General features: G+C 35.8%; 1 protein-coding gene across 11 annotated transcripts; it reads left to right on the top strand.

The window, feature by feature from the left end:
- On the top strand, positions 1-23,748 carry LOC149789715 (uncharacterized). 11 transcript variants are annotated; one of them, XM_089971713.1, is made up of 9 exons: positions 1-172; positions 547-576; positions 1,316-1,357; positions 1,732-1,761; positions 2,501-2,542; positions 10,069-10,110; positions 10,485-10,514; positions 11,253-11,294; positions 18,549-23,748. In XM_089971713.1, the coding sequence occupies exons 1-9, from the start codon at positions 94-96 to the stop codon at positions 19,625-19,627; spliced, it is 1,416 nt and encodes a 471-aa protein (XP_089827839.1). In that variant the 5' UTR covers positions 1-93; the 3' UTR covers positions 19,628-23,748. The 11 variants fall into 11 exon arrangements, with proteins under 11 accessions (XP_089827839.1, XP_089827842.1, XP_089827843.1 ...); XM_089971716.1 differs by lacking the exon at positions 10,069-10,110; XM_089971717.1 differs by lacking the exon at positions 2,501-2,542.
- Positions 23,749-24,439: the final 691 nt, after the last annotated feature.

Raw genomic sequence — 24,439 nt, forward strand, 5'->3', positions numbered from 1 at the left:
TTACTCAATAATGAGGAAGACACTAGACTGGGTTAAAGATATATACATTGTCTTACATTAGGTTGAGTTATTTTGTTGCTAATTCGTTATCTGATGGACCTGAATTATAATCTATTTTCATATCTTTCAGAAGGAGAAAATGTTCCAAGCGGTAATTCTTCAAACAATGGGGGTAAATATCAATAATTCCCAAAAAGCATTTTCTCCGTTTGCCTTGCTTACGTATGAATAAAGCTGTTGATTCCTTAGTTGCATAACCCTGTAAATCTGCACATTTGCATTTTTCTTTCAGTTGCTTTTGTCATTCTGAAGCGTGTTCCACGAGATATGACCAAGGTTTCTCTACTTCGATTTGCCCAAAAAAACAAATCAAAACTTACTTTGATGTTAATAGTCACATTTAAAATAAATCTCTGCTATATTTATTTCAATAAATTGTTTATCATATACAAGTAGAAATAAACACAGTCTAAGATTTCATTTCATGCTTACACATGAATTTAGTTGTTCATTCATTAGTTGTACAAATCTGTATTTTACTTTCAGCTGCTGTTGAAATGAGGGCGACTCCGCAAGGTATCACGAAGTTTTCTCTCTTTCGTTTTCCTTAGAACTTGAAACTGACTTTGAAGTTTTAATATTAGTAGTCAAAATAGAATTAAACTTACCTATATTTATTTCGATAAATTCATTATCATAGATTAGAATAAGTAAACATATTGTAAGACGTGATTTCAAGCATATAAAATACTTATACGCATGAAGTCTTTTAGTATTTTCAATGATTCGGTAATTTAATAATCAAATATATGCCTTCAGCATAAACATAGCTTTGGAACGTCTGCTTTTTTAATGCCTGCGTTCTTGTATATATCAATGTTTCTAGACGTGCATATCAATTTTGAGGTATACTTGGATATCACTAAATGTTCTTGCGCATGAAGTTGAAATTGAGCATAAAATCATATGTGTGGCATTATTATACGCTCCATCTAAACCTACACTGTCCCTATGTAAGAACAATCTTAAAGATTACTACGCAAAGTTACTCATGATAACGCACTAGATTGCAGAAAAGTTTGACACACTGCAACGAAATTTTTACAAAAATATATTAGAATGTCATGGACAATATAAAATTGGATCCTTACCAACTGTTTTGAGACAAATGACCTGTCAATATCGTTACTCAATAATGAGGAAGACACTAGACTGGGTTAAAGATATATACATCGTCTTACATTAGGTTGAGTTATTTTGTTGCTAATTCGTTATCTGATGGACCTGAATTATAATCTATTTTCATATCTTTCAGAAGGAGAAAATGTTCCAAGCGGAAATTCTTCAAACAATGGGGGTAAATATCAATAATTCCCAAAAAGCATTTTCTCCGTTTGCCTTGCTTACGTGTAAATAAAGCTGTTGATTCCTTAGTTGCATAACCCTGTAAATCTGCACATTTGCATTTTTCTTTCAGTTGCTTTTGTCATTCTGAAGCGTGTTCCACGAGATATGACCAAGGTTTCTCTACTTCGATTTGCCCAAAAAAACAAATCAAAACTTACTTTGATGTTAATAGTCTCATTTAAAATAAATCTCTGCTATATTTATTTCAATAAATTGTTTATCATATACAAGTAGAAATAAACACAGTCTAAGATTTCATTTCATGCTTACACATGAATTTAGTTGTTCATTCATTAGTTGTACAAATCTGTATTTTACTTTCAGCTGCTGTTGAAATGAGGGCGACTCCGCAAGGTATCACGAAGTTTTCTCTCTTTCGTTTTCCTTAGAACTTGAAACTGACTTTGAAGTTTTAATATTAGTAGTCAAAATAGAATTAAACTTACCTATATTTATTTCGATAAATTCATTATCATAGATTAGAATAAGTAAACATATTGTGAGACGTGATTTCAAGCATATAAAATACTTATAATCATGAAGTCTTTTAGTATTTTCAATGATTCGGTAATTTAATAATCAAATATATGCCTTCAGCATAAACATAGCTTTGGAACGTCTGCTTTTTTAATGCCTGCGTTCTTGTATATATCAATGTTTCTAGTCGTGCATATCAATTTTGAGGTATACTTGGATATCACTAAATGTTCTTGCGCATGAAGTTGAAATTGAGCATAAAATCATATGTGTGGCATTATTATACGCTCCATCTAAACCTACACAGTCCCTATGTAAGAACAATCTTAAAGATTACTACGCAAAGTTACTCATGATAACGCACTAAATTGCAGAAAAGTATGACACACTGCAACGAAAGTTTTACAAAAATATATTAGAATGTCATGGACAATATAAAATTGGATCCTTACCAACTGTTTTGAGACAAATGACCTGTCAATATCGTTACTCAATAATGAGGAAGACACTAGACTGGGTTAAAGATATATACATTGTCTTACATTAGGTTGAGTTATTTTGTTGCTAATTCGTTATCTGATCGACCTGAATTATAATCTATTTTCATATCTTTCAGAAGGAGAAAATGTTCCAAGCGGTAATTCTTCAAACAATGGGGGTAAATATCAATAATTCCCAAAAAGCATTTTCTCCGTTTGCCTTGCTTACGTGTGAATAAAGTTGTTGATTCCTTAGTTGCATAACCCTGTAAATCTGCACATTTGCATTTTTCTTTCAGTTACTTTTATCATTCTGAAGCGTGTTCCACGAGATATGACCAAGCTTTCTCTACTTCGATTTGCACAAAAAAAAATTGAAACTTACTTTGACATTTTGATATTAATAGTCACAGTCAAAATAAATCTGTGCTATATTTATTTCAATAAATTGTTTATCATATATTAGAATAAATAAACATAGGGTAAGATTTCATTTCATGAATATAAAAAGATTACCTGTATGAAGCCCTTGAGTGTTTACAGTGGTTTAATAGTTTGATAATCATACATGAATTTGAAAGTGACCATAGTATCATCTGTGTGACATTAATATACGATCTTGGTACACCAATAGAATTATTAGTCTTATGCAAGAGTAATCTTAAAGATTACAACGCAAAGTTATTCTTAAAGAGGTATAAGATTGTTAGAAAAGTATGACACACAGCAGCGAAATTTCCTAAACTCGTCCAGAATGGCATGGACGGAATTTTAGTGTCAATAATGAATGAAGGATATACAATTGGATCATTCTCAGTTGATCTGAGACAATAAACTGCATAGTCTGGAACGATATATGAATGTACTGAATATATGTTTAATTGCATAATAGCAAGAAAAGCAACTTCACAAATGTTTCCATTTTCTTATCTGCATATAATTTTGACAACGAATCCACTTTTATGCGAATCCAAGTTATCTCAGACCAATCAATGCACCTTTTACAGAGATCTCTCTGCAATAATACTGGCTTTGTTTTACGTATGAAATTTGTAAAACAGACTACGAAATAATATGTCTCGCGGCATACAAAACAGAACAAACATGTTTTGAAAAAAAAAATCTTATATTCGGAGAAGCAGTTTCATATATATTAACTGTCTTGCATATGTATATATTTCAATTCCGAATCGAAGATGCAGCGGTCGTTCCATGTTCCTTGCGATCTTGGAGGTTTGCTAGTTAGAAACCAGTGCCACCGACGGTGATGGTATTTTACTATTGTTGCAGTGGACAAAAGCAACTACCATTCGGGTCAACCTCCAATGATCAAAACCCAGGTGCGTATCGACTCGCATGTATAACTCCCACCCCTGTGTCGATTGTGAAGCAGGCAGTTGTCAGAGTAACACTATCGTCTTTCCTCGCATGCTGTGACAAATCAGATGGTATTCTGTATATGTATACCGGCATATTGAAATGCATGGTCTAGAGGAGGCGCGTTTACAATGTACTTTACCAATTCCCGACCAACATTTTCACGCAGCCCAATCTGTACGCGACTCAGTGTCGGCTTGACAGAACGCACCAAAACCAAGCAGGAAAACGCATAATAGCTGAAAGGAAGTTGTGAATTTAGCTCATGTTTAACCCTCCGGTTGATCAGTTAATCGTCATTTAATTAACATTGAGTGAAAAGCATTTTAATGGACGCACAGTGGTGCCAACGAAAGCTTTCGTAGCAACATCCATAGGAACCAACAGATTTGCCATAATTACAATTGTCTCCGAAGTCTATATGGTCAACTATGTTGCTGTCGGGTTTAAAGACTCTTTCAACGTCTTAACGGTTTACAAGGTTTTTGTAATAATCCCTTACCGGCTTTGACGTATTGCTTTCTGAGCACATCACGCTTCCACTTCAAGGCGGCTATGCACAAGAGCATGTTTCCCTAATCTGTCCCGTCATCGCATAGGAACCTGGTCACCCGAAATGTAACGTGCTCGTTTTCATAGACATTTACCACAGTTACGCAATCCTGACATCGAGGTAATCTTTTTCGAGCCCAGTCCGAATCATTGTTGTACTTTTCTGTTTTCTCGCGTCCGGAATATAGACGAAACGTTTTCACTACGTAGACCTTATTGTAAGCATACATGATTACGTCTATATTTGGACGATTGTAGCATGGCTTTACGGTGGACGTTTCTGTCCCTGTTATATTAGCTACGTGGTAAATCACCTGCCTGGCGATATCATCGACCTGCGGATTATCAAATGGCTTGCAACCGGCGGTTTCCTCGGTGTTTTAAATTATAGTAGTATTGGAAGCCACGTATACTGCTGTCCTACATCATAGGTACCCGCATGACGGACATCGTATATGCTGTACCTGTATAATCTCCAGTATGGAGAGTGGTGTAGAACTAGCTCGTTTCTAAGTTAAAGTCGCTAGCACAATCAGGCGTCAAGTTGACTACTGTATTGACCAGACTTATGCCCATGTCCCAACCCGAGAGGTATGAATTTTTGCTGCCAGGAACTAAATGCAGTCGCAATGACCTTTTCTGCAGCGTTTCTACCGTTGTGGGAGTGCACATTTTATACCCTTCCTAATCTCGCTGAATGAGACCGTACCCACGATCTTGAACATTATAGCCGCTGTCCTATGTGTCGCCGACGCCATCAAATGGGCTGTATTGATGATGCATCAAAATATGTTACCAAGCAGTTTACCGTTAAGTAGCTGAGGCTGTTAACGTTTCGGGTTAGACTGGGCAGGCAGACAAGTGTCGTTGTTATGAAAGTCAAGAGTTCGACGGAGAAGTGTCAAGGAAAAGGTATGAAGCTCAATGCCATTGCTGGAACGTTGCTTCGACAAAGTTCTCTTGGGACTAGCACATGACATAATGAGTGAGATACACGGGGGTGGGCGTGGTTTTCACGATGCCACTCTAAAAGTTCAAGCAAACTATAGCGAAAGAAGAACCGCACGACAGGCCGCCGAGGCTGCCACAAACGGATGCCTACAGGGAAGCATCGATGTAGCGAATGTTCACCATAGTTCCTTCAGCTCCCATCGTAGTGACTTTCCGTTAGGTAACTATCTTGATGGCGTCGATCTCTTAGACCCAGACGGCAGACAGTTCTTATAATGGAGACCTATAAGAATGTTCTTAAACGGTACGTTGCAAAATGGATTGGTTAGATCATTGGGATAGCTGTTATAGACCAGGATGAAGTCGTTCTGTAAACTTTTTGGCTCCACTCAAAGTTTTAGTATTCGCGAAGTTACTGGTGTTGACCGATGGCGGTATGGGTCTGCCAAAAGGGACTATATGCACTGGTAAAATGTTTTACTGGTTTGTTGGATTGTCCGGTAGGATGACCTCGTTATAACACGATTCATACCGGTACAACGTTGTATTCGTCATCGTCCCTTCCGAATATTTTCGTCTTGGTGCAGATTTTAAGAACGTCCTGCCGTCTTTGGTATGTTCTTATGGATAGCCAACGTTTCACTCTTAAGCATCATGCTTGTGCTGGACGTAGGTACTATCTCCGTAACCAACCTTTTATTTGCGTTAAGAGAAGACATATATCCGATATTTCGATAGGCACAACACGGCCTTGTCTAGATACACCGGACGGTTGGGCTTGAGCTAGGTGTTTGGTCGTGTGAAGCGCTACTCGTTTGCCGTCAAATATGTTACGGGTCTGAATGGTTGCGTCAGCTATCAATTCTGATAGCGTGTATTCGTGACCTTCTGGACGAAGCAGTTCCAAGTAGATACGATGGTATTCTATGGTCTTGTAGTTGACAATTCAATGAGGCTGGCAATAGCGTATTACCACGGCATGTTATCGGTGGGTTTGTCATGCCATCATTGAGGAATTCGACTCGTGGTCTTGTAGGCGCCGATCCATAAACACTGCTTGTTGACGTTGACGTGCTTATATAGCATCTAGGTCGGTTTAGATGACATGTGACACATGCAAAGGGTTGAATATTAAAGTACACATTGTTGTCTCCTGGCGTTGGTAGGTTAGTCTGCTGCTGCTTAACACCTATACCACGGCTGTCTCTGGTGTTTTCATGGACCACGTTCTTCCCATTGAATACGTGGAAACATGATCTGCAGACTGGGTAATCAGCATCGGATTTCTTCTGGATTCGTATGTGTCCGGTCCCTATTATAAATATTTTTGGTTATCGTTGGCCTTGATATGTCATAGACCCTAGTTGGATTCAGCTTATCAAATAGGAGGTCTCTCGCTCTCTCTCACTTTCTCTTACATCTAGTATTGCTTCTAACGGCCCAGGTTCTGACGCCGGCATGGTGCAGCCATGAAAGCAAGACCGATTCAAAGCATCGTTTTTCACTGACTTTAACATTTACGATGATCTGATTGGGAACGTGTTGTGTCGTTTAAATCTGACTGTTGCCGTCATATAGTCAGTAATGCAAGGTCAGCAGGTCTTTCTCCTGCCAAAATCCAATAACGTTTTGAGTCTTTTATTTATATAGGTTTTCTTGATCAGGCTTAGGTGAATGTGGGTCTCTAGCTCTGCTCGGGTTTGGTTGCTATGCAGGTACTTAGTGCTGGTTAACGCATTGTCCTGGTCGGTCATGGGTCTTTTGAACGTGCACCTTCAAGCTCAGGCTGTACATTACTATCTTCCTTATCTCTCGACGGTCGTGGCTTGGAGCATATAAGCTGAGTCCGCTTCTATGTTTCTTGCATCATGTGATGTTTATGACTGCTTTATTTGGATTCGATTTCGGTGAATGATGGGTACATTTTAAACATAGATCAGGGATTTGGTTGTTGGAATATGATGTGGACTACCCAATTTATGTATTTTTTAAAACTCTTTCAGAGAAAACGTCTTACCACAAATACCATAACCCTCAGAACCTTATAGGTACCAATTCAATAAGAATCGTTTCTGTGTTTGATTGAGCTGAAAATGTTTTTGGTTTTATTGCTCACGGTTTTTTATGCTTTCGGTTTTGCTTCGCAGAAATCAATAACGCTGCATATTCTGAGATGTATTTCAGTTGCTTTTTAAATGCTTCTCTGGTTCCATAAATTACGGAGAAACATTTTTTCCTCTCTTTCTAGGTTACAAATATATTAAACTGACTGAAGCAATTTAATATTTTTTTCACATTTAAAATACATTTAGCTTGGTTTCGTTTCAATTCTATTTTAGAAATTCGTTTTTATTAATGAAAATAGAGTGACCAAATTGTAACACGTAATTAACTTCCCAGTAGGAAGTTTATTAGGGATTTATGTGATTTATCGTTTGTTCACATACTGTTTGACCTTTAGCTACTGAACCTCACTAGATGTTATTGTGCATGCATGTAAAAACAGATCTAGTATCAGGTTTTTCGCCTTGTCAAACACTATCAAATTTATAGGCTTATGCAACAACAATATTTAAGACTAGAACGCGAAGTTACTCATCAATCGTATGAGATTGTTAGAAAGTTTGAAAGATAACAAAAGCCAATGACCTGATAGTTTCACAGCTAAATTTGTAAACGCTTTCGATATTGACATTGAGGTCTTTGTAGAAAGAACAATGAGTGAAACAGATTAATCTGAATCCTAACCAACTAGATCGAGACAATGTATTATAACTTGCAAAAACAAGGAGCACGAACGAGAGTAATTCAAGAAACCTCCTCGGCGCCCATCTTCTATACTTCATGAATTAAATAATATGTGACGATCCAATTCGTTCTGTAGAAAGGAGATATACTGGAAAAAACTACAGGGATAACGTGTAATACTCTGTCATTCACATAACAGTAAAAACATTCGGATATATTATTTCATCTGACTGAAAAAGCATTCATTCTATTCTATTCAAATGTATTCAGTGTGATTTCATTTTCATTAATTTATACTAATTATAAGGCACTGAGTTAAACGTTTATTGTAATATCTCTTCGGCAATTTTAGAAAATGAAATTATCTCTACTTCTCCAAAAAATGTCTCCAGGTTGGAGAGACGGTTATCTATTATCGCAATACCTTATTGTATTATGCATACACATATTCTCTGTACTAATAAGGAATAATAAGATAATGAAAGATATCAAATTAAAGGAACCATACTATTTATTGTCGCAGTTCTTTGAATCTATCAACATCTCTATTGAAGCATTTAAATTCTTTTCATTTATTTTAGGACTGAAACATTCAATTGCTGAAAAAATAAGAGTGTGTATAAGAATTGCGATGTATTGTTTAGAAACATTTCATCTGAGTTTACAATTATAGCGGGTAACTGAATTTACATCATTGGCCATAAAGGTTTCGGTCGATTTCGGTTGCGATAGTATGGTCTAGTTAACGTTTGACCATTTTGATATAAAGTAAAAGTTATCGATTGGTAAATAACCATTTTGAGATAATAGTTTAATCATCCCAAAGAATAATTATGTCATGGTCCTGTTACCATATATACCATTTAATATTCTCTGAAATTAAAGTTAATAATCTTAAACTTTATATCGCAATCAAAAGTGGAAGCAAAATGTATAAAATTAGTTTTGAATAAAAAGTGTTAGACATGGATTAATTTATATAGGTTTGTAATTAAGAATGTTTTGTAGAATGCATTAATCTAATAACAAATGTATCAGTTTGCTTGGATAAAATATACAAGAACAAATACCTATAAGATTATGAAATGCAAATGTGATGATAGTATCCTATGAGATACAACAAAGCATTTTATTGTTATGTTTTGATGGCTTGGAAATTGTTATTAGAAACAGACTACACAGCACATATGGGGAGATCTAAGGATAGCAAATATATGTATAAATCCACTTGTAAGGATTAATTAGCTTCTGTATTCTATTAGAAATAGCTTGAAAATAATGTAATTTGTATTCGTGATATACTAGCAGTTGTTGGAAATATTATTGATGTTGTTAGGTTTAAAGCTAAATATGGCCTCGACATGATATTTCTTGCCATTAAATCATTATTTACTATAGTACACTAAAAATATTTTAATTATCATCAAGTATCTTAATCTTCAAACACCAAAGTTCTAATGTTAAAAGATCTCGAAGAATGGGTGTGGGTGGGCATGCAGATTAAAAAATTATTTGATCAATTTATAACATGCGGTTTGAGAGTGATCATGATTTTATGCCCATTCAAATATATGCCTTCAGCATAAATATAACTTTGGAACGTCTGCTTTTTTAATGCCTGCGTTCTTGTATGCATTCATGTTTCTAGTCGTGCATATCAAGTTTGACGTATACTTGGACATCACTAAATGTTCTTGCGCATGAAGTTGAAATTGAGCATAAAATCATATGTGTGGCATTATTATACGCTCCATCTATACCTACACAGTTCCTATGTAAGAACAATCTTGAAGATTACTACGCAAAGTTACGCCTGAAAACGGACTACATTGTAGAAACGTATGACACACGGCAACGAAATGTTTACAAAAATATATTAGAATGTCATGGACAATATAAAATTGGATCCTTACCAACTGTTTTGAGACAAATGACCTGTCAATATCGTTACTCAATAATGAGGAAGACACTAGACTGGGTTAAAGATATATACATTGTCTTACATTAGGTTGAGTTAATTTGTTGCTAATTCGTTATCTGATGGACCTGAAGTATAATCTATTTTCATATATTTCAGAAGGAGAAAATGTTCCAAGCGGAAATTCTTCAAACAATGGGGGTAAATATCAATAATTCCCAAAAAGCATTTTCTCCGTTTGCCTTGCTTACGTATGAATAAAGCTGTTGATTCCTTAGTTGCATAACCCTGTAAATCTGCACATTTGCATTTTTCTTTCAGTTGCTTTTGTCATTCTGAAGCGTGTTCCACGAGATATGACCAAGGTTTCTCTACTTCGATTTGCCCAAAAAAACAAATCAAAACTTACTTTGATGTTAATAGTCACATTTAAAATAAATCTCTGCTATATTTATTTCAATAAATTGTTTATCATATACAAGTAGAAATAAACACAGTCTAAGATTTCATTTCATGCTTACACATGAATTTAGTTGTTCATTCATTAGTTGTACAAATCTGTATTTTACTTTCAGCTGCTGTTGAAATGAGGGCGACTCCGCAAGGTATCACGAAGTTTTCTCTCTTTCGTTTTCCTTAGAACTTGAAACTGACTTTGAAGTTTTAATATTAGTAGTCAAAATAGAATTAAACTTACCTATATTTATTTCGATAAATTCATTATCATAGATTAGAATAAGTAAACATATTGTAAGACGTGATTTCAAGCATATAAAATACTTATACGCATGAAGTCTTTTAGTATTTTCAATGATTCGGTAATTTAATAATCAAATATATGCCTTCAGCATAAACATAGCTTTGGAACGTCTGCTTTTTTAATGCCTGCGTTCTTGTATATATCAATGTTTCTAGACGTGCATATCAATTTTGAGGTATTCTTGGACATCACTAAATGTTCTTGTGCATGAAGTTGAAACTGAGCATAAAATCATATGTGTGGCATTATTATACGCTCCATCTAAACCAACACAGTCCTTATGTAAGAACCATCTTAAAGATTACTACGCATAGCTACTCATGATAACGCACTAAATTGCAGAAACAATGACAAACTGCAACGAAATTTTTACAAAAATATATTAGAATGTCATGGACAATATAAAATTGGATCCTTACCAACTGTTTTGAGACAAATGACCTGTCAATATCGTTACTCAATAATGAGGAAGACACTAGACTGGGTTAAAGATATATACATTGTCTTACATTAGGTTGAGTTAATTTGTTGCTAATTCGTTATCTGATCGACCTGAATTATAATCTATTTTCATATCTTTCAGAAGGAGAAAATGTTCCAAGCGGTAATTCTTCAAACAATGGGGGTAAATATCAATAATTCCCAAAAAGCATTTTCTCCGTTTGCCTTGCTTACGTGTGAATAAAGTTGTTGATTCCTTAGTTGCATAACCCTGTAAATCTGCACATTTGCATTTTTCTTTCAGTTACTTTTGTCATTCTGAAGCGTGTTCCACGAGATATGACCAAGGTTTCTCTACTTCGAATTGCACAAAAAAAAATTTGAAACTTCCTTTGACCTTTTGATATTAATAGTCACAGTTAAAATAAATCTGCGCTATATTTATTTCAATAAATTGTTTATCATATATTAGAATAAATAAACATAGGGTAAGATTTCATTTCATGAATATAAAAAGATTACCTGTATGAAGTCCTTGAGTGTTTACAGTGGTTTAATAGTTTGATAATCATACATGAATTTGAAAGTGACCATAGTATCATCTGTGTGACATTAATATACGATCTTGGTACACCAATAGAATTATTAGGCTTATGCAAGAGTAATCTTAAAGATTACAACGCAAAGTTATTCTTTAAGAGGTATAAGATTGTTAGAAAAGTATGACACACAGCAGCGAAATTTCCTAAATGGCATGGACGGAATTTTAGTTACAATAATGAATGACGGATATGCAATTGGATCATTCTCAATTGATCTGAGACAATAAACTGCATAGTCTGGAACGATATATCAATGTATTGAACATATGTTTAATTGCATAATTGCAAGAAAAGCAACTTCACAAATGTTTCCATTTTCTTACCTGCATATAATTTTGACAACGAATCCACTTTTATGCGAATCCAAGTTATCTCAGACCAATCAATGCACCTTTTACAGAGATCTCTCTGCAATAATACTGGCTTTGTTTTACGTATGAAATGTGAAAAACAAACTACGAAATAATATACAAAACAGAACAAGCATGTTTTAAAAAAAAAATATCTTATATTCGGAGAAGCAGTTTCATATATATTAACTGTCTTGCATATGTATATATTTCAATTCCGAATCGAAGATGCAGCGGTCGTTCCATGTTCCTTGCGATCTTGGAGGTTTGCTAGTTAGAAACCAGTGCCACCGACGGTGATGGTATTTTACTATTGTTGCAGTGGACAAAAGCAACTACCATTCGGGTCAACCTCCAATGATCAAAACCCAGGTGCGTATCGACTCGCATGTATAACTCCCACCGCTGTGTCGAATGTGAAGCAGGCAATTGGTAGAGTAACACTATCGTCCTTCCTCGCATGCTGTGACAAATCAGATGGTATTCTGTATATGTATACCGGCATATTGAAATTCATGGTCTAGAGGAGGCGCGTTTACAATGTACTTTACCAATTCCCGACCAACATTTTCACGCAGCCCAATCTGTACGCGACTCAGTGTCGGCTTGACAGAACGCACCAAAACCGAGCAGGAAAACGCATAATAGCTGAAAGGAAGTTGTGAATTTAGCTCATGTTTAACCCTCCGGTTGATCAGTTGATCGTCATTTAATTAACATTGAGTGAAAAGCACTTTTAATGGACGCACAGTGGTGCCAACGAATGCTTTCGTAACAACATCCATAGGAACCAACAGATTTGCCATAATTACAATTGTCTCCGAAGTCTATATGGTCAACTATGTTGCTGTCGGGTTTAAAGACTCTTTCAACGTCTTAACGGTTTACAAGGTTTTTGCAATAATCCCTTACCGGCTTTGACGTATTGCTTTCTGAGCACATCACGCTTCCACTTCAAGGCGGCTATGCACAAGAGCATGTTTCCCTAATCTGTCCCGTCATCGATAGGAACCTGGTCACCCGAAATGTAACGTGCTCGTTTTCATAGACATTTACCACAGTTACGCAATCCTGACATCGAGGTAATCTTTTTCGAGCCCAGTCCGAATCATTGTTGTACTTTTCTGTTTTCTCGCGTCCGGAATATAGACGAAACGTTTTCACTACGTAGACCTTATTGTAAGCATACATGATTACGTCTATATTTGGACGATTGTAGCATGGCTTTACGGTGGACGTTTCTGTCCCTGTTATATTAGCTACGTGGTAAATCACCTGCCTGGCGATATCATCGACCTGCGCATTATCAAATGGCTTGCAACCGGCGGTTTCCTCGGTGTTTTAAATTATAGTAGTATTGGAAGCCACGTATACTGCTGTCCTACATCATAGGTACCCGCATGACGGACATCGTATATGCTGTACCTGTATAATCTCCAGTATGGAGAGTGGTGTAGAACTAGCTCGTTTCTAAGTTAAAGTCGCTAGCACAGTCAGGCGTCAAGTTGACTACTGTATTGACCAGACTTATGCCCATGTCCCAACCCGAGAGGTATGAATATTTGCTGCCAGGAACTAATTGCAGTCGCAACGACCTTTTCTGCAGCGTTTCTACCGTTGTGGGAGTGCACATTTTATACCCTTCTTAATCTCGCTGAATGAGACCGTACCCACGATCTTGGACATTGGAGCCGCTGTCCTATGTGTCGCCGACGCCATCAAATGGGCTGTATTGATGATGCATCAAAATATGTTACCAAGCCGTTTACCGTTAAGTAGCTGAGGCTGTTAACGTTTCGAGTTAGACGGGTCAGGCAGACAAGTGTCGTTGTTATGAAAGTCAAGAGCTCGACGGAGAAGTGTCAAGGAAAAGGTATGAAGCTCAATGCCATTGCTGGAACGTTGCTTCGACAGAGTTCTCTTGGGACTAGCACATGACATAATGAGTGAGATACACGGGGGTGGGCGTGGTTTTCACGATGCCACTCTAAAAGTTCCCGCAAACTATAGCGAAAGAAGAACCGCACGACAGGCCGCCGAGGCTGCCACAAACGGATGCCTACAGGGAAGCATCGATGTAGCGAATGTTCACCATAGTTCCTTCAGCTCCCATCGTAGTGACTTTCCGTTAGGTAACTATCTTGATGGCGTCGATCTCTTAGACCCAGACGGCAGACAGTTCTTATAATGGAGACCTATAAGAATGTTCTTAAACGGTACGTTGCAAATGGATTGGTTAGATCATTGGGCCAGCTGTAATAGACCAGGATGAAGTCGTTCCGTAAACCTTTTGGCTCCACTCAAAGTTTTAGTATTCGCGAAGTTACTGGTGTTGACGGATGGCGGTATGGGTCTGCCAAAAGGGACTATATGCACTGGTAAATTGTTTTACTGGTTTGTTGGATTGTCCGGTAGGATGACCTCGTTATAACACGATTCATACCGGTACAACGTTGTATTCGTCATCGTCCCTTCCGAAGATTTTCGTCTTGGTGCAGATTTTAAGAACGTCCTGCCGTCTTTGGCATGTCCTTATGGATAGCCAACGTTTCACTCTTAAGCATCAGGCTTGTGCTGAAGGTAGGTACTATCTCCGTAACCAACCTTTTATTTGCGTTAAGAGAAGACATATATCCGATATTTCGATAGGCACAACACGGCCTTGTCTAGATACACCGGACGGTTGGGCTTGTGCTAGGTGTTTGGTCGTGTGAAGCGCTACTCGTTTGCCGTCAAATATGTTACGGGTCTGAATGGTTGCGTCAGCTATCAATTCTGATAGCGTGTATTCGTGACCTTCTGGACGAAGCAGTTCCAAGTAGATACGATGATATTCTATGGTTTTGTAGTTGACAATTCAATGAGGCATGTTATCGGTGGGTTTGTCATGCCATCATTGAGGAATTCGACTCGTGGTCTTGTAGGCGACGATCCATAAACAATGCTTGTTGACGTTGACGTGCTTATATAGCATCTAGGTCGGCTTATATGACATGTGACACATGCAAAGGGTTGAAGATTAAAGTACACATTGTTGTCTCCTGGCGTTGGTAGGTTAGTCTGCTGCTGCTTAACACCTATACCACGGCTGTCTCTGGTGTTTTCATGGATCACGTTCTTCCCATTGAATACATGGAAACATGATCTGCAGACTGGGTAATCAGCATTGGATTTCTTCTGGATTCGTATGTGTCCGGTCCCTGTTATAAATATTTTTGGTTATCGTTGGCCTTGATATGTCATAGACCCTAATTGGATTCAGCTTATCAAATAGGAGGTCTCTCGCTCTCTCTCACTTTCTCTTACATCTAGTATTGCTTCTAACGGCCCAGGTTCTGACGCCGGCATGGTGCAGCCATGAAAGCAAGACCGATTCAAAGCATCGTTTTTCACTGACTTTAACATTTACGATGATCTATTTGGGAACGTTTTGTGTCGTTTAAATCTGACTGTTGCCGTCATATAGTCAGTAATGCAAGGTCAGCAGGTCTTTCTCCTGCCAAAACCCAATAACGTTTTGAGCCTTTTATTTATATAGGTTTTCTTCATCAGGCTTAGGTGAATGTGGGTCTCTAGCTCTGCTCGGGTTTGGTTGCTATGCAGGTACTTAGTGCTGGTTAACGCATTGTCCTGGTCGGTCATGGGTCTTTTGAACGTGCACCTTCAAGCTCAGGCTGTACATTACTATCTTCCTTATCTCTCGAGGGTCTTGGCTTGGAGCATATAAGCTGAGTCCGCTTCTATGTTTCTTGCATCATGTGATGTTTATGACTGCTTTATTTGGATTCGATTTCGGTGAATGATGGGTACATTTTAAACATAGATCAGGGATTTGGTTGTTAGAATATGATGTGGACTACCCAATTTATATATTTTTTAAAACTCTTTCAGAGAAAACGTCTTACCACAAATACCATAACCCTCAGAACCTTATCGGTACCAATTCAATAAGAATCGTTTCTGTGTTTGATTGAGCTGAAAATGTTTTTGGTCTTATTGCTCACGGTTTTTTATGCTTTCGGTTTTGCTTCGCAGAAATCAATAACGCTGCATATTCTGAGATGTATTTCAGTTGCTTTTTAAATGCTTCTCTGGGTTCCATAAATTACGGAGAAACATTTTTTCCTCTCTTTCTAGGTTACAAATATATTAAACTGACTGAAGCAATTTAATATTTTTTTCACATTTAAAATACATTTAGCTTGGTTTCGTTTCAATTCTATTTTAGAAATTCATTTTTATTAATGAAAATAGAGTGACCAAATTGTAACACGTAATTAACTTCCCAGTAGGAAGTTTATTAGGGATTTATGTGATTTATCGTTTGTTCACATACTGTTTGACCTTTAGCTACTGAACCTCACTAGATGTTATTGTGCATGCATGTAAAAACAGATCTAGTATCAGGTTTTTCGCCTTGTCAAACACTATCAAATTTATAGGCTTATGCAACAACAATATTTAAGACTAGAACGCGAAGTTACTCATCAATCGTATGAGATTGTTAGAAAGTTTGAAAGATAACAAAAGCCAATGACCTGATGGTTTCACAGCTAAATTTGTAAACGCTTTCGATATTGACATTGAGATCTTTGTAGAAAGAACAATGAGTGAAACAGATTAATCTGAATCCTAACCAACTAGATCGGGACAATGCATTATAACTTGCAAAAACAAGGAGCACGAACGAGAGTAATTCAAGAAACCTCCTCGGCGCCCATCTTCTATACTTCATGAATTAAATAATATGTGACGATCCAATTCGTTCTGTAGAAAGAAGATACACTGGAAAAAACTTCAGGGATAACGTGTGATACTCTGTCATTCACATAACAGTAAAAACATTCGGATATATTATTTCATCTGACTGAAAAAGCATTCATTCTATTCTATTCAAATGTATTCAGTGTGATTTCATTTTCATTAAATTATACTAATTATAAGGCAACTGAGTTAAACGTTTATTGTAATATCTCTTCGGCAATTTTAGAAAATGAAATTATCTCTACTTCTCCAAAAAATGTCTCCAGGTTGGAGAGACGGTTATCTATTATCGCAATACCTTATTGTGTTATGCATACACATATTCTCTGTACTAATAAGGAATAATAAGAGAATGAAAGGTATCAAATTAAAGGAACCATACTATTTATTGTCTCAGTTCTTTGAATCTATGAACATCTCTATTGAAGCATTTAAATTCTTTTCATTTATTTTAGGACTGAAACATTCAATTGCTGAAAAAATAAGAGTGTGTATAAGAATTGCGATGTATTGTTTAGAAACATTTCATCTGAGTTTACAATTATAGCGGGTAACTGAATTTACATCATTGGCCATAAAGGTTTCGGTCGATTTCGGTTGCGATAGTATGGTCTAGTTAACGTTTGACCATTTTGATATAAAGTAAAAGTTATCGATTGGTAAATAACCATTTTGAGATAATAGTTTAATCATCCCAAAGAATAATTATTTCATGGTCCTGTTACCATATATACCATTTAATATTCTCTGAAATTAAAGTTAATAATCTTAAACTTTATATCGCAATCAAAAGTGGAAGCAAAATGTATAAAATTAGTTTTGAATAAAAAGTGTTAGACATGGATTAATTTATATAGGTTTGTAATTAAGAATGTTTTGTAGAATGCATTAATCTAATAACAAATGTATCAGTTTGCTTGGATAAAATATACAAGAACAAATACCTATAAGATTATGAAATGCAAATGTGATGATAGTATCCTATGAGATACAACAAAGCATTTTATTGTTATGTTTTGATGGCTTGGAAATTGTTATTAGAAACAGACTACACAGCACATATGGGGAGATCTAAGGATAGCAAATATATGTATAAATCCACTTGTAAGGATTAATTAGCTTCTGTGTTCTATTAGAAATAGCTTGAAAATAATGTAATTTGTACTGGTGATATACTAGTAGTTGTTGGAAATATTATTGATGTTGTTAGGTTTAAAGCTAAATATGGCCTCGACATGATATTTCTTGCCATTAAATCATTATTTACTATAGTACACTAAAAATATTTTAATTATCATCAAGTATCTTAATCTTCAAACACCAAAGTTCTAATGTTAAAAGATCTCGAAGAATGGGTGTGGGTGGGCATGCAGATTAAAAAATTATTTGATCAATTTATAACATGCGGTTTGAAAGTGATCATTATTTTATGCTCATTCCCCAAATTATCAAATTCATATTTGGGTATGAAAATCCATATTTACAGTGAAGGTATATTTTTTACTTATATTTATGTGTAATGATAATCGTTAACTTTCTTTTTTTTTTGCGTTCGCCGATAATTGCATAGTTTACCTGCTCCGCTTTATATTGTCCAGCGTTATCGCATCTACCTCCATCTCTCGCCCAATTTGATGTATGCATATCATTAAACATATCGCAATTTTTAATGAGCGCCGTTAGATTCATGATAGATAATATGTATCTTTGTATTTATTCCAGGGGCCTTTACGTGTACCTGTAGCGAAGAAGTTATTTTTGAAAGACACGAATGGGAGAAGTGGAAGAAAGGAGACCACATTATCAGGCCAGTAAAATGCCTCTGCCTTGGATACGTGCACTTATGTTTTCATCATGCAATATTAATGTCAGATATATCAGAAACTGATGTGGATAAGACTGAAAATAAAGTACAACTGGACCTTGTCGGTTTTTCTAAATCAAAGATAAGGAAAGCAGAGATCAAAAACGAATCAGAGAAATTGAAGTTTAAAGATATGGACATTTACAAGATCGACTATAAGCACCCAAAGTGCAAAGGTGAACAGGTCGTCCAAAATGTTATGGAGATGAAGGATAATGGCAATCCGTATCACATTCTCATGAATAATTGCGAACATTTAGTCAGAGGTTGTGTTGTGGGGGAGACGAAGAGTCTACAGGTTGATGCCATAGATAGATGTTGTACCCAGTCCGCGTTTGGCTTTTTACCGAGATTTTTAAGAATAATTCTCGCCGTCGGTTCAATAGTCCCTGATGATTTTAATCCTAACAATGATAAATGTATAATAGGAGTACAAGTTTTTGCCACTTGTGTTTACTTCTATGTCATATTAAGGGAGCTCATCAATTCGAACTTTCGGTACAGTGCAGGAAAGATATGCCCGAAATGCCTAAGGAGATCATGGGGATGCTTTTGTGCTTGGACTGTGTTTATTTTCACGGCAATTATTCTACTAATTATTGAGGTTATGGTCGACAATCGTTTGTTCACATATGTTTCCACCGGTGTAACTCTATTTTATTGGCTTATTATTGAGTTATGTAATGTTTGTTCAGAGAGGGTTTTCAGAATTTACATGCGTTGCCTTTGTTGTCTCATTATTTGCACGTGTTGGAGACGTTGCTTTCCTTGCCTGTTTAAGTGTTATAACGAGTGTTGCTGTAAATGTTTTAAGTGCTTGAAAAAGCGTTGTTCTAAGTGCTTGGTAACGCGTTGTTTTAATTGCTTGAAAACGTGTTGTGACAGTTGTTGTTGCTCTTGTTTGGAAAAGTGCTGTCGATGTATGTACTGTATTTGAAAAGCAAATTTGGTTGCCAATGTTTGTAAAAAAGCTATCGTAGAATTGTTGACTAGAGAGAAACATCAAGTGTGTGTGTGTGTGTGTGTGTGTGTGTGTGTGTGTGTGTGTGTGTTGTGATTTGGATAGCTTTAACACTTTTTCAACTATATCGCTACGTTGTCTGCAGTGCAAAGGTTTATAGTGATGTCTAGCAATGTCATGCCGCAGACATGTAGCATGATATGCCACCCAGCCACATTATCCTAACACTAACCTATTAATGACGAGAGCCTAGCGAGGAAGAAGTTGGTACTATTTTTATAAGTCTTTGGTATGACTCGGCCGGGATTCAATCCAGCAACCACCAGTATCCAAAGCGGACGCTTTAACGACTAGGCCACCAGAGCTGTCAACATAACAAATGTCAAGCGCGTGTGCTTGAACTCTACGCTGTCCAACTACATCGTCATATAGCTTTCCCCCCTCTCCAAATTGTGCATGAAAATATTTTGACCACAGTATATGTGGATTCCTTTTTTATTACAAGACTTAGCACTCTCTAGTACCAATCATAACTCGAACAGTTGAATAAAATTATTACGCTGGCACCAGTCCTGAATATGTTAAAAATCGAACCGGGTATTAACAAATGTTATAAATTGTTGTTTTAAAACCAGTCTGATGAAATGAATGTGATAAGTGGTTAAAATATTCTATAATCAGAAAGGCGCATGTATATATACATTGATGCAACATGCACCTTCGGTCGCAAAGTGTTATATCAGATTCAATTTTTATGTTTATTTTCATGATGCGTATATGCCTAATAGCATTGTGTAATGTATAATTATGTATGCCATGCAATAACGAGATGGCACGGTACCTCATTTTATTTACAATGTAGTCCAACTAAACGCTTTATCCTGATTAGAAATATATTGACAATGACCGCAAATAAATCACTACAAGATTAATTCAGGATAGGAAATTATTTCAAGCAATTCATACACTCTAAAAATATATATTTGCGATATCCTTTTCTTTACTTTCTGCAATAAATGACTCTCTTTGTGAATGAAACACGTGTCTTACTGCAATACTTCCTCGATGAATAGCGATGTTATTATTAATCTTGTAGATACTTTGATTGATGGAGAGTACTCTAAGTCAATATACACATTCAAGAAGATGCACTCGTCTCACATAATTATTGTATTTAATATGCTTCATATTCACGTAATATTGCCCGCTGCCAACATTATAAATTTATGTTTGACTTCCGGGAAAAACTTGGATCATATGTAAAATATATATTGCTGCTCTGTTCAAGCCATGCTTAATTTTTATAGCCATGACTGACTGCTTCTGCATATAAATTTGGCTGACATCAGCGGACAAACAAAATCTTCTTGCAGTGGAAACTTTACGTTTTTTCGTTAGAAAGCGCCTTGATATCAAATTTACTTATATAGCCACATTAAACATAGTTATGTAAGAGTAGATTCAGAAGTCGCCCGCATTTTTGAATATGTTGCATAGCAATTCACTGCGACATGTGATGCGGATGTATCAATAGCCCATTTGCCTCCTAGTTACGAAGGTATTGCCATGACTCTGGTTATTCCATGAAAAGAGAACGTAATATAAGGCTCATTTTCAATTTTTTAATGCCCTAAAGCGCATCTTTTCATTCTATCAAATGCTTTCTCAAATGTATGAACATACAAACGAATTTCCGCAGATAGTGTCAAACGAAACATAGGTGTCCGATAACACTCGGCTGCTTGGCGTAAAATGTTCTTTCCGCTAATAATAAAAGTAAACGTTCAGGCAGAGAGCTCGGATTTATTTTCATTTGATTCCGTTCTGATCAAAATCACCCCTCCACTCACAACCCCCTTAAACACCATAAAAAGACACGCTAAGGCATTCATTACTTTCACATCATCAACAAAATCATCAGCACCAGCATAAAGCTACGTCAATAGACCCAGAGTCAATCTATAGCCAAACCCATCGTCATAATAACTGCCTCCTCATTCACATACACTGCCTTTTCCTGCTCCTAGTTCTCACATCATGTTCTCTTCCAGCGGCATCATATCAAAGCTGTCATTAGTTAGTGTGATTTAAATTGCTTGCTTCAGTAACAATGACCTTCAACTAGTTAGTGTTATGAAATATGAATATCTTTGATTCTCAGATTACATAACTTGGATGCTGAAAACATCATTTAGGACATCTGCTTACATATATGCATGTATATATTTCAAGTATCACAATTTTATGAGTAATATATCCTCCAGTTGTCAAGAGTGATTAGAATACTATATCGATATTTATTTTATATTTAGGTCTGTAAGATGTGGCCTTGTGTTGGTTTTAATATTGTACAATATAATTGGCATATAAATGAGTCATATAAACTTCAGTATTAAACATACAATGTGTCGATAGTATAAAAGCAACTTTTATATCATATTGATTTTAGCGTTCATTATAAAGATGCATAGTTCTCAAAGGATAATTAGAAAACGCCTTAAAGGTATATTAGAAAGTGCTAATTGCAATTGCCAGTAAAGTCAAATTAAAAACAATCATAAACGGTATTTGTATTGATGACTTTTAATTTGAAAGGAACACTCTACACCCAGATAAAACTAAAGTTAGATAGAAAATCATACACGGCATTTGTATTGATGACTTTTGAAAGAAGCATGCTACAAAGTGAGATGGACTTGCATTCAAAACAGGGTAATGATACAATGTCTCTAGACTGACAAGTAAAGGTACAAAACGTACCGTCATGCCAAGAGAAATGAGGATTTGCCTTCATCCTAATGACTGCTTTGAATATGAAATGCAATTTTAAAGCTTGGATTTACAGAAATATGTAATTACATCTGATTGACAGCCTGTTCGATGTACTGAAGGACGATATAAAATAGTTTCATAAGAACTACTACACTATTTTCTTCCTTTCTTTCATGCTGAATTATTTCATTTAGTATGAATTGTGAAGGAAAAATTCATATTTATATCCATGTTAATATTCAGATAAAATATTATCCACTTTCACATATAACATTCATCATTAGGACATGTACAACACTCTTGTTTCACGTCACCCATAACATTTATTATATAATTTGTAGCTGATGTATTAATAGGGTTAACCTTAGTTTCCAACAAAATTAACATAATCTGATATATATTTGATCCTAATACTATGTGAATATTCTGTATGTATGCTTATCTATTTTCATATAAAATACTAGTCGGATTTATGTTGATATGTGTATTGAATGATGCGAATATATTTTTGGTAATCTTCTTTCAGTATTAAATGGATGTTTTATATTCAACAAATAGTTATAAAAGACTAGATTACCATAGATCATGTGAACTTAATAAGCTCACAAATATGATTTTATGTATAATGATAATGATATATACACAGTTGTCTCCGTTCCCATGAAAGTAATGACAATGTCAATCAAGCAGAAAATAGCTCGGTCTTTACTATCAACTTGGTGCATAAACCTGGGAAGTAATTTGCGGAGGACACACAAAATCCTGGCGAATTAGGATGATTCGCCGAGGGCGGAGTGAATCATATATGTTCCCGCAGAGTAGACAAATAATGTTCCAAATATGATATTGTCTCCTTCGCCCTAGTATTGTTCCAAATACGATCTTGTCTACTTCCGACCCTGTATTATTCCAAATATGATCTTTTCTCCTTCCGCCCTTGTATTGTTCCAAATATCATCTTGACAACTTCCGGTCCTATATTATTCCAAATATGATCTTGTTCCAAATATAGTTCTCATTAGTGGTTACTTATATGGTAGGTTTTATCTCCAACTTCATGGAAAATGTCAAGTGATGTTACGATTATCTGGCAATCGTACGTTGGGTTGAGAACTCTTTGGATTGGATATGAAAAGGATTTCATTACCTGTATGTATGCATAATTAGTAACTACTGACATACAATATTGTCGATTTAGTTGTATCTATAAATGTATTAGCATAATTGCTTAAATATCTGGAAAATGTATATATGCTTAATGTATGTGCAATTACATGTATTCATGAACGTGAACATATGTGAATATATATCAATGGTATTACGTACCTTTGTCTGAGTACTTTGTTATCTATCTATATATCTATACATCTTTATATCTATCAGTTTATCTATCTATATGTATGTCTGTCTGTTTATATATCTATCTTTATCTGCTAATGTAAGGATAAAACATAATTCAACATAAAACAATAGTTTATATTAAATACAGTTAGTATTACAGAGTTAAATAATCACCAATAAGTTATGTTCTGGGTTTGCTAGCGTGCACAACTGATTAAATATTTTTAAGGATGGTCGACAAAAAAGTGTTGTAAGGCAGTAAACTAGAATGATACAGAAATGATATCAAACCTTTAGATCAAATTAAAAACAAGGAGGACTTGTAAAGAATTAACGACAGTAGCGACATCGATAACGTTCCTTGTCGACAGAGGATGTAAACTATCATCCTGATGTTTCACTGTTTAAAGTATTAGTTGAAGATCGTTTATTGAACAATCATATAACTATAAGAAATTGTATATGATTTGTGTAAATGTAAAAGAAACATTTCACATAACATTCTCAGTGAGGTCAATACAATTCTTGAACAGTCATAGCCAACATGTTATCCATTCATCTAGTTAGATATAAACACCGTCTCCAAACTAGTGATGGATATTGTGCAGATATCAGCAACAATATCATGAAACATATTCTATAAATTCTGGAAGCGAAGCAATTAACTTCATAGTG

This window comes from Sinohyriopsis cumingii, chromosome 10 (genome assembly GCF_028554795.1).
Source record: "Sinohyriopsis cumingii isolate HCF-2022 chromosome 10, ASM2855479v2, whole genome shotgun sequence".
NCBI classification, from domain to species: Eukaryota; Metazoa; Mollusca; class Bivalvia; order Unionida; family Unionidae; genus Sinohyriopsis; species Sinohyriopsis cumingii.